At 40.4% G+C, this 16,424-nt stretch overlaps 1 protein-coding gene across 1 annotated transcript in view; it reads right to left on the bottom strand.

Annotated features, from left to right (window-relative positions):
- Positions 1–12,615, bottom strand: part of LOC142203168 (nuclear receptor ROR-alpha) — a 313,765-nt gene extending 301,150 nt beyond the window's left edge. Inside the window, exon 1 of the mRNA XM_075273700.1 lies at positions 12,345–12,615. Within this exon, the coding sequence (XP_075129801.1) occupies positions 12,345–12,501 (157 nt within the window). The 5' untranslated portion in view covers positions 12,502–12,615. The remainder of the gene's footprint in view (positions 1–12,344) is intronic.
- Positions 12,616–16,424: the final 3,809 nt, after the last annotated feature.

The raw sequence follows: 16,424 nt of genomic DNA, 5'->3' as shown, positions 1-16,424 counted from the left end.
GCTATAAGATAAAATATTAGCCTCTAAATAAATACACAATAGATCCAAGTCCATTGTAAAATAAAGACATAAAATGTTCAATGTCTGTCCCAAACATTTAGCTAAGCAAGGTAGTGTTAGCATCTGTCTACCTAGTGTTAAAGTATGAATATATTGGGATTTATCATTCACAACACTTCACTGAATGTGTCACCGTTCCCTGTCAGTGGTGGGAAATATAAGATTTTAATTGTATCTGCCACTGCTGAGGAGTTCTGGTTGATCCCAGAGACTAGTGCTGTCTTCTAGCCTGCTATAAGTATGAAAGAGAATGTGTATATACCGTATGTTGATGGCTGTGTATCCTAATCCCTTTTATACCCTGCTACATCTGTATCTATATAGTCTTAATAGCTATAGGATTAGGGTAAAGAAGTTTTGTCAGACGAACCACATTTGAAAAACAGTAGAAAAAAGTATATGATTCCAAGGCGCATCCTGAAGGAGAGGCTGAGTTATTTAAGGCAATCACATGATACAATGTGATACACAGAGCCGGCTTTGAAGGATGAATGTATGGAACAGGGAAGATGGCAGAGACCAGAACTATTATCATCTGCGCTCCTGCACATTACATTTATTTAATGCCAGGGAGGAAGTCATTGCGTGTGCCCATCAAATGTGCATGAGTTTTGTAATAGTTTTACAAATTCACTTTCTGTACTGTGTATGCTGAAGAAATGTTCTATATTATTCAACTACATAAACATATAGGCAAGTGCCTGGACGCTTATAGCATATGCATTCATAAACGTACAGATAAACATATAACCAAATACAAGTATGTACAGTATATATATATATATATATATATATATATATATATATATATATATATACACACACACACAGTACACAGACATACTCTCTTTCATAGTGGATTTATTTATATACATTAGTCTATTTGCTGCTAATCCGTCTCCCTCTTCTGTAGCTGTCTTCCTCATTCCCTCCCTTTTTCCTCCTCCCCCTCCCATCTCTATCTCTCCTGCTTTCTCTCTCCTCCTGTCTCTCTCTCCCCTCCTGAACCTGGTTACATAACAGACCAGCTTTTCCAAATCCTGCATTTCAGTCACCCAAATCCCTCTGGCTTAAATTCTCCCCCTGCAGAAAGAGAATCAGCCAGGAATCTCAGCAGAATGCCGCTTGCTGAATTCCCTCTCAAACATTGCCCATATTAAATCTCTTCTTTAGTGCAGTCTGTAGCCCCTCATATTGCATCAGCCATCTTTAAAACTGTAGAACTGTTAATATAGCAGGACCCATTGTACAGGTGCCCTTACTGCTGGTCACTATACAGACTGTGCTGTTGTCCTTCTTTGTAGTTCAATTGAAGGTTTATTTCAAGAATTCGAGGAAATGTAGCTTGGAAAACAGTGTAAAACAGATGCATTGTCTGCGAGCCGGAGAGTTCACAGAATCAGTAATATCTCAGAGCAGCGACAGAATATTCTCCAAATACAAGTGACTACTGTACAATTCTGCAATAGAGAGAACTTCTCTATTCTGACATTATATGAATGCATGGCTGCTGTTTCACGTCACGGTAGCGGCCTTTGCACACGTGCTAATGTTTACTCTGCATGACAGATGGAGTCCATCATTCCGTATGCTTAATTATCTAGCTGCAATAAGATCTTGTGTCTAATTCCAAGATATTTATGTGCACTGTGCTGAATGGAGGAAGAATCATACGCAGAGGTATTTCCATCTTTTACGTTGCAAAAACAAGATTGAAAGGCCAACAGAGAGTTGAAATGTAAACCAGTGAATTTATCCTTCATTCATGGACAAAAGGTAAGTATCCAAACATTAAGTGGAGACCACTTATTCCATACTTAGAGCAAATAATACGGCCTGCTACACTATACAGATTTATCATTTCCTTCAAAACCTCAACAAGGCTCCGTGAGAGTTTCAGTGAACTAGAATATGTTCACATATTTCAGGGACTGGTGCACACATTTTTGTGACCGAGGGTCTTTTCCATACATCTAACTGTTTCTACATCATGAACATGGCTTTATAAAATAGTTAGATGTACACTTGTATATACTGTACTTGTACAGCCCACTATGTAAGGTCAGCCTCACATGGCTATATTTAAATTGTGAACCAGAATCCATTCCTATTAATACTCTATACCGCTGTTCTCTAACGCTAGGTTCACACCTGCGTTCGGGTCTCCATGCCAGAAGACGGAAACCACAGACCGGGTCCGGCCGTGAGCGGCGGTGAGCGTTTTATGCTCTCCGCCGCGAAACCAATTTTTTTAAACCGGACACAGAGTACTGCATGTCCGACTCTGTGTCCGGATAAAAAAAAACGGTTTCGCAGCGGAGAGCATAAAACGCTCACTGCCGCTCACAGCCAGACAGCTTTCAAACGCATTCAAATGAATGGGTATGAAAGAGTCCTGCAGGTTTCCGTATCCTGGCTCTGTTTTGTGCAGGAAACGGAAACCTGCAGAACGGAGACCGGCGCAGATGTGAACGAACCCATATCTGTTTTTTCCAGTCTGTTTTTAAAATATACAACATGCTCAGCGGATCAGTATTCCATCAGTATTGGATCAGTATTTCTTATTGATATTTACATTCACTGATAATATTTTCTATTGGGCAAAAAAATAAAACCTGATTCATTTTTACCTAAGAGTAGGTTCACACTGCCTTTATTATTAGACAGCTGCAGGCAGAGCCCCTTTATATGACGGATTGCAGCAACAGACTGTAATAACAATAGTGAGAAGATAGCCTAACAGATAATAAATGAATGAATGCAAATATCAATTAAATACTTCCGCAAAGCATCCTGTTTCATTATACGCCCATATTCCAGATTTATACAAATCATAGGGTAAATGTGCTTCAACATAATGCCCATCACAAGTGGCCAACAATTTCTTACATGGATGACCGGGTTGGATAACTGGGTTTGCAAGAGTCTTTGCATACTGTAACTTAGTGCTTCTATGCCTGCTCTGGCTCCTAGTAAAGGGTCCTGTGTGGAGGGCCATGCTTTATGATGTCTGCATGCCCCAATAGGGATTATGGACAGGGTTTGTTTTTATGAGGCAACTTAAGTTGGGGCCACAAGGGCAGTTTTTTTGTTGCAGATTTTTCTGAGTTTTTTTGAGCCAAAGTCAAGAATGGCTACAAAAGGAATGAGAAATATATAGGAAGCTCTTATACTTCTGTCTTCCACTCCTGGCTTTGGCTAAAAAAAAAAACACTGCAACAAAAAAAAACCTGTGTTTCTACAATGTGGAGCTTTAGCCTAAAGGATGAAAGTTCTACTAATCTGCTCCACTTTGCCCCAGTTGTAAGCTGCATTTACACACAGAAGATTTTGTTGCAGAAATGTACTCCTTTAATTTGGAGTTTTGTCAGCAGGGACATGAATTTCTGCAAACACTCTGAATGGAACTAATTTTCAGATGCAGAATTTTCTGCAGCAAAAACTGCAGTATGGGAAGACACCCTAAGGCTGAGGCCCTAAGGCTGAGGCCCCACACTGCAGAAACACAACTTTATTTGTTGCAGAGTTTGGTGCGGTTTTTTGAGCCAAAGCCAGGAGTGGATTGAGCAGAAGGTAGAAGTATAAGAACTTCCTATATATTTCCCAATTCGTAGCCATTCTTGTCTTTGGCTCAAAAAAACGCAGCAAAATCTACGTTTCCGCAATGTGGGGCCACAGCCTAAGACCAAAAAATGCTGCGGAAAAAAAAAAAACGCTGCGGAAATGCATTGCATTTTTTTCAGCATTTTTCACAGAAAGTCTGCAGACTTTCTGCCCCTATCATACCTACAGTATACAGAAAACTCTAGTGTTTCTGTAAGTATAATTGACATGCTGTGACTTTAAAAAAGCTCGTATTTTTTAAATTGGGATTAGCAAGTACTGCAATATGTAGCGGTTTTTTTCCGGAGCGTTTTTGCAGCTTAGAGCCTAAAAGGCATCATGTAGTTTTAAGAAACTAAGGAATCACTGTCTAAATGAAAGTTGTGACACTATTTTAATGTACTTTGTGGCTTTACAATTTATACCATTCTTCACCAATTTAAAGATCTCTGCGGCCCACAGCAAACTGATGCTTTTATTCTTAAAGAAGACCTTTCACCACCTCCAACAATTCCAGCTCTTTACATCACTTAATAAGCGTTGATCCACTGATTCTAATACAGTTGGAATCTTTTCTGTTGCCCCCACTGTTCCCGAGCATTCATTGCTGTTAGTTTTGGTGCCTGCTATGCTATGTAGGCTCTGTACTGTCAGGAGGGGGATGTCAGACAGGAGCAGGGAAGGGGCGTGATTCTGACATTATAGAGCTTAAATAGCACATCAGGCACCAAAACTAACTGCGCTTGTTGCACAGGAATGGGGGAGATTAGAGAGAAAATTCCAACTGTGCTGGAATCAGTGGTGTGGTGCCTATTAACACATGTTAAGAACTTCTTGGTGAAGGTGGTGAAAAGTTTCTTTAACATGCAGAGGCTTCCAACTTGTCCTGGTCATGTTCTGCTCACAGAAATTCAGAGTTTATTAAAAAAAAGCAAACTCATAGGGTTGATTGACACTTGGTAAATTTGCAGTCCAGATTTGAAAACCACAGCATGTCATTTCTCTGCAGACTTCCCCCTCTGCAATATATAGTGTGAAATTTACAGCAAATCTACAGCAAAGTCCACAACATGATCCACATGCAAAAAATATGAATTTTGCTGCAGATTCCTGGCAATCTCCATGCTGGAAAATCTGCAGCATAAATTTTGTCTTTTCCCCTTATACAAGATGATGCAATGAGCTGTGTACCTGTACACAGCTCATTTACTTGGACATGATCAGGGCAGATTTATTGCCTTTGGGCGTAAATAAAACCCATCCACTAACACAGGCAAAGATCTTGAAAATGGTGGGTGACTGAAATTCTATTAAACAGTTGCAGTAAATGGGACTAAGCTGCAATGCCGAGCACTGTCCCTATGCATTGTAGGGCGCTATGCTTCATATATTCAATGAACAGATTGCAGCATTCAAACCTCCACCGGCCTGGAATTCATGACCTATCCTATGGATAGGGCAACAATATGCAATGGCTAGAAAACATCTCGCTTGAACTCTTACTACAAAATCCAAGTCGAGTAAAAGTTTCTAGCAACCATTTAGTTAATTCATTAAGAGTCAAGTCAAAGTTAGTTAGAGGTATATGAAATGGTAAAATATTTAATATATGGGAGTTGTAGTTTTGCAACAGCTGCAAGGCCACATTGACAGGTGACCCTGCAGCTGTACGGGGACGCATAGAGTGTTTTTTTTGCAGGGCCAGAAGTACTTTTTAGTTATACCATTTTGGGGAATATCTATTGCTTAGATCACCTTGTATTGAAAAAAAACCCGGTGGTTTATGACATATGATTTTCTACTTTTATATATATATTCTAGGGACAGGAGGTGATTTAGAACTTTTATTTATTTTATATTTTTATTATATATTTTTAAAGCTTTTTTTTTTTTTTTTTTTTTTTTTTTACTATTTTATTCCCCCCCGGGGGCTTGAACCTGCGGTCACTTGATTGCAAGTCCCATAGACGGCAATACAACTGTATTGCCGTCTATGGGACATGCTGTCTATTAGTATTACGGCTGGTCATAGACCCAGCCGCAATACTAATATAGCAGTGACAGGCCCGGGAGCCTCATTAGGCTCCCGGCTGTCACCCGAACAGGTCGGCTCCTGCGATATCGCCGCGCAGGAGCCGGCCTGCAACTTTACAGGTACGGGGCCGGTGGGGACCGGCCCCGGGGGAGAAGGGGCCACCGATACTGACCCGGCATCCGCTGTACTAGAAAGGCGGATGCCAGCACGGGATAGACGCCGGGGCCTGAGACATCGCTGCGCTCCTCTGCCCTGCATGAAGCCAGCGGCGGGGGGACGGAGGAGCGGAATAGCATCACTCCTCCCGCTGCTGGCTTCATGCAGGGCAGAGGAGCGCAGCGATGTCTCAGGCCCCGGCACCTGTGCCGGCGTCTATCCCTTGCCGGCATTCGCCTCTCTATTACGGCGGGTGCCAGACGCCACATTCAGACTATAAGACGCACCCTTCTTTTCCCCCCAAATTTTGGGGAAAAAAAGTGCGTCTTATAGTCCGAAAAATACGGTATATATATTTTACCAATCGTAATAAAATCACATTACACTGAACAGTACTAATATGATATGTCATATTAATTCATAACTGCCTTTGGTTCGGTCCCAATGCATTGCCATCTATAATATCCCAATGAAATCAGATTTCATGAATACATTCTGTTCCATTTGTACATGTGTAACCATGCTCATTCGCTTACACAGTGTATGTCTTGGAGTGCGTGCACTAACATAAACCGTATAGACACACTCATAATAAATATGCAGGATGAATGGGTTAAGCATCATATTTTTTCCTTTTGCCACGAGAAGACAAGCGTTCTCTGAAAGCTGGAGCTGATTTATACATTATTTATAAGAATAATTAAACTTGCAGGCTTATTTTCCCACTATGCATGGCACATCCCTTCAACTATTCTTTCTAGACTGGAAAGACATATCTGAAACAACAGAGAGGGGTGAATATACTTCTACACCAGAGGATGGCACAAAGCTGAAAACATCATTTGTAAGCCAGAAAACATATTTATTAAAGAGCAGGGGGGACAACTATTTATTGTGGCTACATTATTAGTCACAGATTCACTTAACACGTCCAGTCTGTCCTTATATAATTGGCGCTGTATATGGCAGACCCTAAATCGCAGATGGTCTTACACATTAGCCATATATTATAATGTCACTACTTATTTAGCTACAGACATGAGGGTTTATAGGAGTATGGCAATAGTGTCAAAACCATCTTTCTAATAATGAGAGAAAGCAATTTGCATGAAAAAGAGTGTATGTGAGTCACAGGTATACTAAGTGAGGTGTGGGAGGGTATTTGATTAAAACACTGATGCAAAGGTTAAAGCAAGTAGTATGTGCTGGCACTGGCGTACCACGCTACAAAGCCTACACACATAACTGACTGTAACTTATGTAATGATTTATTATACAAGCCATTCTGACTACTTATACAAGCGTGGAAAGAGGACACGTCATATCATATGTAGCAAAACCAGCAGGCAAACTATCCCTGTCCCCACAACCTATTGGGCCTACAGAAAGCTTTACAATATTTTACCACAGCTGTCCTGCTTATTCATGTAGACATACTCTTGCTATAAAAAATGTATAAGATGTCAATATTTTACACAGACCAACACTATTACTGCCACCGGTGGAAATCAACGGAGGAATATATTCCCCTATTAAAATGACCAAATCATTCTGCCAGGATTATGAACACTATAAAATGTTACTCACCGTCTGATATTTCTTCTACAAGGATGCGATACCTCACAATTCTCTTACGCTAAGGCTTACATAGTAAAAAGCAGCAAAAAAAACACACTGCTGGAAAAAATACACCGCATTGCATGCATCTTTATCTCTGCAGCTAAACATGGTACGTTTTTCAAAAATGCACACATTATTTTTAAAAGTAGATTTTTTTTCTCATAATGTGTGGATCAAAATAACCAGAATCTCATTTACTTTGCTGGTACTGTAAAGCCTATTTAGTGAATGAGGATATCCTTAGATGACCATCCTTAGGGTAGCTCATCACTTAAAGATTGACAGGGGTCCACAAGCAATCACCAAACACAATGCCATACATTTGTGCAGGGGCTGTGCCCAATATTGCACCTCAACCCATTCAATTGAATGGGACTGAACTGTGACCGTTATGTGACATGGCCTGTGAAGCGGACATGGTACTAAGGGAGTGACATTGCAGCTTCAACCAGCTGATCCATGGGTGTTGCAGTTGTCAGACTCCAAAGATCTTCAATTGATGACCTATCCTGGAAAACCTCTTGAGGCTAAAGTCCGCAGCAAAAAAGTGCTTTTGACAGAAAGTCCACAGAGGTTTTCTCTGCTGTCTGCTTCCATTATTACTATAGGGAAACCGCTTTTGTACCTATAGTTGACATGCTGTGATTTCCACGTGTGGCCCCGGCCTTAGATAGAAACAGAGCTGATTCTGTCACCTTCCTTCACTTTAGCATGGGGGTCCAAAGCCCGCCAGATTAGCTGATCAGTGTGAGGTCAAAGTGGTGGACCCCCCACTGATCAGATACTGAGAAGTGGTCACTTGGTGTGCTTGGAGCTTTGAGCCTCAAAGGCTCCTTATAGCTCTGAAAAGGCATTGCCACATGCCTTCTTCCTACAAGTTGTATATTTTGTGCAACAAGTATGAATTAGGTTTGCAAAGAAATGGTTGAAACTGCCCGGCTGTATAATCCTCCAGTTTGGACAGACACATGAGTGGACACATTTAATGAGATCTAGCCATTCAGCTTCTTAGGCTAAGCAATTCCCATAATAATTATTCTACTTATTATTATATATTAATACTGCAGCACTAATACATTATATAATCGGTTATTGTAGTGCAGACAGTGGCCATCTTGTTAGGATATCAGACCAGTTGTAATGTTAAAATCCTAAAACTGAACTTGCCTAATAGGTAGAACTAGTCCTTATAAGTAGAGGAGAATCTTACGCAGCACATTATCAGATATGTTTGTCCATAGTGACTGCAACGATGTCTTGTTTTATCAACTCCACTTCTCCCTTCAGGTTGTCCACCCTTTATGTTCACCAGACAGCGAACACAACAGAAATACGCCTCACATTGTGTAAAGTATCTTTGAAATACACAAGGGAAAAGGGCATCCGACAATGAACGTAAGTGACGAAGGTCATCAATGAAAAATGACAGAACATTATGCGTATGTTTGTCCTTTGCAGAATGTCCATGTCAATGTCTTCTTTACTGCTCCTGCCTCACCTGGGGCCTGTTAATCCATTCACTACCAGTGAATGGCACAAAGCCAGTTAACAAAATGGAAGAATCAGCGGATTTTTTTTTTAAGGAGTCAGATAAAATGTACATCCCTCATATTTAATATAAAGAACTTCCAAAACTTTTGTGGCAACTCTCATTTATACTGTTCATTGGTCATGTTGTCCCTAAAATCTGTCTGGCCCTAAATGAAGATAGGTGGAGTCATTAGAGATTAAACATTACAGGGATACTCATATACTAACATGGCTTTAACCACTGTCAAGAGGTAATCTTTTTACATGTGTATACAGCATACTGGTACTAGATCTAGAAACCTCCTGACCAAAAACCATTCCTATAGTTCATTTGCGCCTAACACAGTGGGGGTCGTAATTTAGCCATGGTTAATGATCTATGAGAAGTGAAAAGTCAACAACCCAATGGCAATGACAAACATTTATAATGTGCTTTTCTCACATGGCTGATGTACAGGTACTCATCCCCAACACCCATGTGAGATTGGGTAGACATGACACCCCTATGGCTCTAGAGAAGTGCTTGACAAGTTTGTAGTGTGTGTGATATTTGTACAGAGCAACATAAAATAACATTTGCACATGTTGAAATTTAGGAAGGTATTGTGGGTGGTGTTTATAGTTTCCACCCAATGAATACATTGTAGGTGCTATTGACAGGGGAAGGGGTACATATGCTATTCTTCCACCCAGGCCTTCAGCTGTCAACGTCTTTTTTTGGGCATTGATCATATCGTCATCTTTAGTTCCGGGCAATAACACAGACAACAATGAATATTAGATCTGTAGCAGAATTGTTTAATAATATTGTTTGCTTTACAGGACCATGTACAGTTCTCTCCTGATACTCCCGGTATGGCTAATAGGATGGAGATATAGTAGGATGCATAGTTTCTTCTGCTTTGCGATAAAGTTTACAGCAAAATTTTCCTTTTAAGCTAACAGCACATGAAAGTACTAGACAAGTTAGATAAGTGTAAGTTCACACTACTGTTATCTAATGTCCGTTGCTCTTATCCGTCACAGATGCAGACTGAGCTCCTTTCGTCAGGTATTCGTCTGTATTCACCCCAATGTAAAAAAAAAAATATGGAAGCTTTCTTAGATCATAGTTTTTACTTTTCTGACAAGAAAAAAGTCCTGCATGAAGGATGCAAAAGTAAACACACGAGAGAAGACAGCGTCCACCATGTTGCTTACGTTAGAGTCGATGGTAACGGACACAGATGGAGGGGGCTCTGTTTATGTCTGTTACTCTGTTACAGTTAAAGTCCATTCCTGTCATCCTGTGTTGGATTACAGCAATGGACAGCCGTTACGCACTAAGACCAGTAGACCGCATAGACTATAATGCGTCCATGGAGTGTCTACATGAAGTGGCAAAGAAAAAAGTCCTTTGTGCAGGACTTTCCTCTCCACTGATTCTCGGAGGTTTCTGCGATGGAGTCTCCAATTATTGTAACCTCATAAGCTTTGAAAACCCCTTTAACCACCATCGTCACGATGGCTTCCAAATTACTGAGAGTTTTATCTCTAGTGTCACTATATCTAAACTTAGACTTTGCTTTTTCATAATATTGTAAAAAATACCCCTTGAACATTACTTACTGAGGACCTTTCATCTCTCTTGACACATTTGTTTTAATGAATGCTCACATTCCCCATGAAATAATTCTGGTTCATCTTTTCTTGTAAGTGTGTTGTACCGCTCCTCTATTATTCCTCCAAAAATATATGTTACCAGTTAGGGGGGTTGTCCCTACATACTCTCATTGTCCAATAAGTTCTAGACTGTATAGGGATACACTCTCTTCACAACATGAATGGTAATGCCCAGTTGTTAAATTATTCAGAAAGTTCAGGAGGAATAACAGGAACGGTGAGAAAAGTTGCTCTTGAATTGTTATTTTCTGAAGTATTGTGTGAAACAGACATGTTGGGAAAGGTGAATGGGCCTCTTTAGTGATAAACAGTTTAGGCCTCTGAGTTGTAATAACTAAGTTTGGGCCCTCCTGAAATACCGAAATATTACAGTATAAAACAATATCTCCTTCCACAATGCTGCCCATTCTTCCCAGCTCTCTATGCAGATATCACGTGTAATCTTTAGTCCAAATAAAAACTGCTCCAACAGGAAATATGTCATCTATAAAGCATATAAAATATTGTACTGCTTCCAACACCTTCCAAACTTACAAGTTATTTCGAGGCGAGAAACTAGTTTTACTTTGTAAATTCCCACTTAACATTCTGCTCAATCTCACCAGTACAATGTGGAAGAAATAAAAGGCTGTACTTAGTTATCATACACTCACACTTCTCATCTAGATTCCCGCTTTGCTCACTTAAACTGAGAAGACTGGGATCAATACCTTAGATGACCATGTCCTTAAACAATCATCTTACATATAAAGTGTACCAATACGAGATTAATATATGTTTTATTTTGTCCCAGCACGTAACGTACACACCTATAGATCCTGATCTAATCTCCTTTAATAACACTACATATAATTATCATATAAATGTAATTACATAACACACAGCACTTACTACTTAAAACATAATAAACCCTTCTCACACTACTATAATCAAAGGCGAAGTAGCACTCAGAGTCATACAGGGTTAACCCTTAATCCCTTCAGGAGAAAAGAATAATAATAATAATGAAAAACTGAACAGCTAGCCACACAGAAAGGGAGAGATAATACTGGTGTAAATTAACCCTTCCCAGTCTAAATCAAAATACATACTTTCCTGCGCCATCTGGAATCTGCGCGGTTAGCCAATATCAATCTAAGGCATTAGATGCTAACACCAAGTAGGCTCCAATAGGTTGCTAGTCTTTCCAGCACTGAAGGAGTTACTGTCATTCTATAGCTGGCGACTAAAACTGAAAGTAGTCGTACTGTACCTGACCCCCATGCAGCTTTGTAATGACTTTACTGTAAGGAAAAGCAACGTGATGGAGCAGTGGAAGAGGAATCAGGAGGAGTGGTACCCAGGTCAAACCAAACCCCCATTAACATTATTGCATCTGTCAGTGGAAATCATTGCAATGCAAACTTTTGTGTACTTTGACCAAATGCTGCACATACTGGAAACAATGACACTGAACGCAGGGCTACATGACGGCTTCAGAACTGAAGAGGTTAATTAACACCCCTCCTTCCAACAAAAAAAGCTGTCAAAGTTTTCCAAGGCTGCTCTGCTGTCTTTGCTCACTATCCTCCCATCCCTGCTTCTATCTCCCTCCATGAATGTGTAATGAAAACCTCAGATAGCTTCTGCCACATCTCAGTGCCCCTCTTGACAACCCCCACTGGTTTGGAGATGGTACCTCTGTTGGTGGTGGTTATAGGGTAGCTGTGTCTTCCTGCAGCTCCTGTATGATCCCCTCTTCTTGCAGGTTCCTGGGGGTCTCTGGGCTGGGGGGCTGGCTTGCTGATTTCTGTTTCCAATGCCGGATCAGGACTAGCAGGAGAACAAGGATCCATTATTCCCCCCAGAAGAATGATGTAGTAGGATCTTGAGGATCAGGATCCCCCCCAATGTTAGATATTGCTGGGAGGAGGCTCATAGACTCCCTCTGTCTCTGTGTCAATGCAACTCTATGGTAAGGAAAGGAAGGAGGGAGAGAGACACAGGGAAAGCGTGTGATATAAGAACACTTACCACATGTGGCCACTGACAGCGCTAGAGGGAAGCGAAGAGAACTGCTGGGATTTATTATGGGAAGAACACATGTATACACAGACTGTTTAAATGTCTATGTATTGGGATACCATATATCACTGACACCTAATACAAAATTATATATCGATGAGTAGTCATCATGTGGGCACATCGCTTACTTACGTCTAAAACCAGAAAAGTTCTTCAATTTCTTCCTTTTCTTAAGTTCATAACATTGCCATTCCCTTGCTTTTTCATATAGGTGATCATAGAAACTGCAAATCTACCTAGTTATATAGTAATATCTGCATTAACGCACATCTAGGCAGATGCTGTAAAAGATATGTGACAACCCAAGTGGAACGGTCATGGCTACTACAATTGCCACCCAACTTTCCCTGAAACAGATGTAACTTGTAATATTGTTACTGTAATGTTTTTAAGAATGTGACAATAAGACACAACTCAAAGCCATGTTTATGTAGGATTAACTCTATTTAAGACTACTATCTAAAATTGCATTGAAAGTTTTTTTAGGGGGTTGCTCTTCCCAAAATAGATGGCCAGTATACATGATGGATGGTGGAACTGGAAATCTGGCTCAGGTGATTTGATCTGGATGAGAGATGATCTTCTCAATGAGATGCTCTATTGGATAGGTGGTACTGTAAACATTCTATAAGTCTATAGACATTAAGAAGACTACCAATATATAAATAGGCAAATAGATAGATGTAGATTAGATAAATATCAACTAGATGAATAAATAGAAAGATAGATAGATGATCACCTCTGATCTTCATCCTCACCCTTGAACCCTTTCTCCATTATCTTTGCTGTAATCAGGGTGTTTGTGGAACATTAGGTGGCAACATAAGAGGACAACCAGTTGTCTTCCATGTCTTATCCTCCGGTTACCCTTCCTAACCTCTTATCAGAACTTTCTCAATACACCTCCAAAAATAAACCTGCAAAAATTGTTTATTAAATGTTTCCATGTCTTCTACTCTAGCAACTCCAGTGGAAGAATCCATCTCGCTGGAATACTTGGGAATTCAATTGACCCACTGACCTATGGCTTATAGCTGGCTAATTTCATCCACTGCTTGCTGTGGTTAAAGCAGACGTAAAGGGGTTTTCCAACCCCAAATTGTTGTTACTCTATTTTTAAAATTAATGTTCACATTTTTACAAGGGGCCTTTTTGCTAAAATGTCCCCATTTTCAGGAATCCCCATTCTTGGGAATTTGGCCTTCTCAATAGGTTTGGAAGATGGTATAATTTGTTAGCCACATAGATGGACTGTTTATAATGCATCCAATAGCCTGTGTCTATATAGAGAAGGAGAGTTGGTAACGTCCTTCTATCCCTGACAAAGGAAGCCAAAGACTTAAGGAACATGAGCTGCATCTCGGAAACCTGTAGTGATGTCACTTGAATACCAGTGCTTTTCAACCAGTGCTTCTAGTGACATTTTGCTAATTTTTGGGGTGGACATATGTGATCAGTTATAGTAATGTACTCGAACATTGTGGTAATAATGATGCATATTTAACTTTAATGCAAATATACTGTAAACAAAGTTTATCTTGACCTGTAGCATGAATTTATAAAAAATATCAATTAAAGAATACTTACACTTTAACCTTAGAATGTAGAAAAATATCAAACCTATCTTCAGTGGACATGGGACTTCCTTAGTAGGTGGAGCAGAGTAAGGTGGGAACAGACCTTCACAGTTTATCACATGTAAGATTTTTCTCCAGTTCGATGGAGTAGGGTTCATTTCCAGTCCATGTTCTTTTTTGGTCCACTCTCTGTTGCCTCTTATTAACCGTGTCACTTCTGACACCAGTGAAACACATACTAAGATTGGTATAAAAAATGAACTTTGTTAGAGATTAGATAGCCTTTACGGCTAGCTTTGCTGCCAATGAAGCACCAAAGCAGCAACATAAAACTGAAAGTCTGTTTAGATTTATTCTGCTCTTTTTATAGAATGATCAGCAAACTTTGTTCTTTTATTTATTAACAACAAAGAAGGCAGCTATTTTTATATCAAACAGATGGGTGTCATTTACAGAAACACAGTCTGATCTGCACTTGTACAGTACAAGTCACTGGATGACTATGTAACAATTGCGTTCAATCAGTGATGCTACTCTGTGTATAAATAGGATAAAATTGTGTATTTTATTTCTGAAGTAAAAGAGCTCATGTATAAACAGTGTGGGTGGTGGGAAATGTTGTAATTCATCCTTTAAAGTAGGCACATGTACATGAACCAAGAGCATAAAAACAGTCTGATACATATTGTGCCTTGCTATGTATTACATAGTTATACAATACACTTGAAAAACTACAGAATTATTTCCATACATATGTTGCGTCAGGACTAGAAAAGGTAAAGTTTAAAGAGGATCTTTCACGTCCTCGGGCACATGCAGTAATACACCGCTAGAAAGCTAACAGTACGCTGATTTCAGCGCACTATCGGCTTTCCTGTTCTGTTCTACCACTGAAGAGCTATCGGTGCCGTTAACGTAGCTCTTCAGTGTCAGAAGGGCGTTTCTGACAGTTTGTCAAGAACGCCCCTCCTCACAGTAGTGTCTATTGTGCTGTACGGTGAGAGGCGGCATTCCTTAATGTCCAGCCATGACGCTGAGCGGTGAGGAATGCCCCCCAGTACTAGTCTATGGACAAGTACTGTCAGGAGTAGGGGGACAGAACAGACTGTCAGAAATGCCCTTCTGACACTGAAGAGATACGGTAATGGCACCGATAGCGCGTCAGCAGGGGCACAGAACGAGAAAGCAGATTCAGCACACTGTCGGCTTTCTAGTGGTGTATTACACCACATGTGCCCGAGGACGTAAAAGGTCCTCTTTAAGGCAGTGGCCCCTCATCACAGCTTTTTTTGTTGCAGATTTTGCTGTGGTTTTTGAACCAAACCCAGTAGTGGCTACAAAGGGAATCCTATCCTATCCTATTAATATTATAAATTTGTTCCTCAATCACGCACAAATGGCTAAACGGATTGGAATTAAATTCGGCACATAGCTAGATTGTAACCTCAAATAAAATATAGGCTACTTTTTATCCCAGTAAATGACATAGCTTCACGACTGTTATGAATTTTTGTTCACATACTATATTATACTGCTCTTATCTCAGCTTCTGAGAAAGCCAGGGCTATCTCTCTGTGTAAACACACACTAACCCTCAGTGTTCATGCATTTGCATATTATCTGATCTGCTCCAGGCAGTGCTGAAAAACTGACATGTGCAAAAACTTTTAATCCACATTGGCAGTTTGACAATTTTCAACATGCCTGGAAAAAGAAAATCAAATTTGTCGCAAACAACGAAAGTTATGAAGGTAGCCAGAAGTCACAGAGTTCTCCTCAAGCAGAGCTCAGGGAGATCATCAACGCCAACAACACGCTCATTTTATGGTGTCCCAGTGAGATGCTGAGATACCGGAACAATCACGGGCATAGCTCGAGGAATGAGTTCAGTGGCAGGCCAGCTTGACAGCTCCCGAAACGCTGGAGCAGACGGATCATCAACACTAACAACACGCTCATTGTACGACGTTCCTGCGAGCTGCTGAGATTCCGGAACAATCACAGGCACAGTGCAAGAAACAAGTTCACGGGCAGGCCAGCTTGAGAGCTGCCAAAATGCCGGAGCATGCAGATAATCAACACGCTAATTATATGGCATCCCAGCGAGCTGCTGAGAT

Source organism: Leptodactylus fuscus, chromosome 5 (genome assembly GCF_031893055.1).
Source record: "Leptodactylus fuscus isolate aLepFus1 chromosome 5, aLepFus1.hap2, whole genome shotgun sequence".
Lineage (NCBI taxonomy): Eukaryota > Metazoa > Chordata > Amphibia > Anura > Leptodactylidae > Leptodactylus > Leptodactylus fuscus.
The sequence above is the reverse complement of the archived record's forward strand: the minus strand, read 5'-3'. Positions and strand labels throughout refer to the sequence as shown.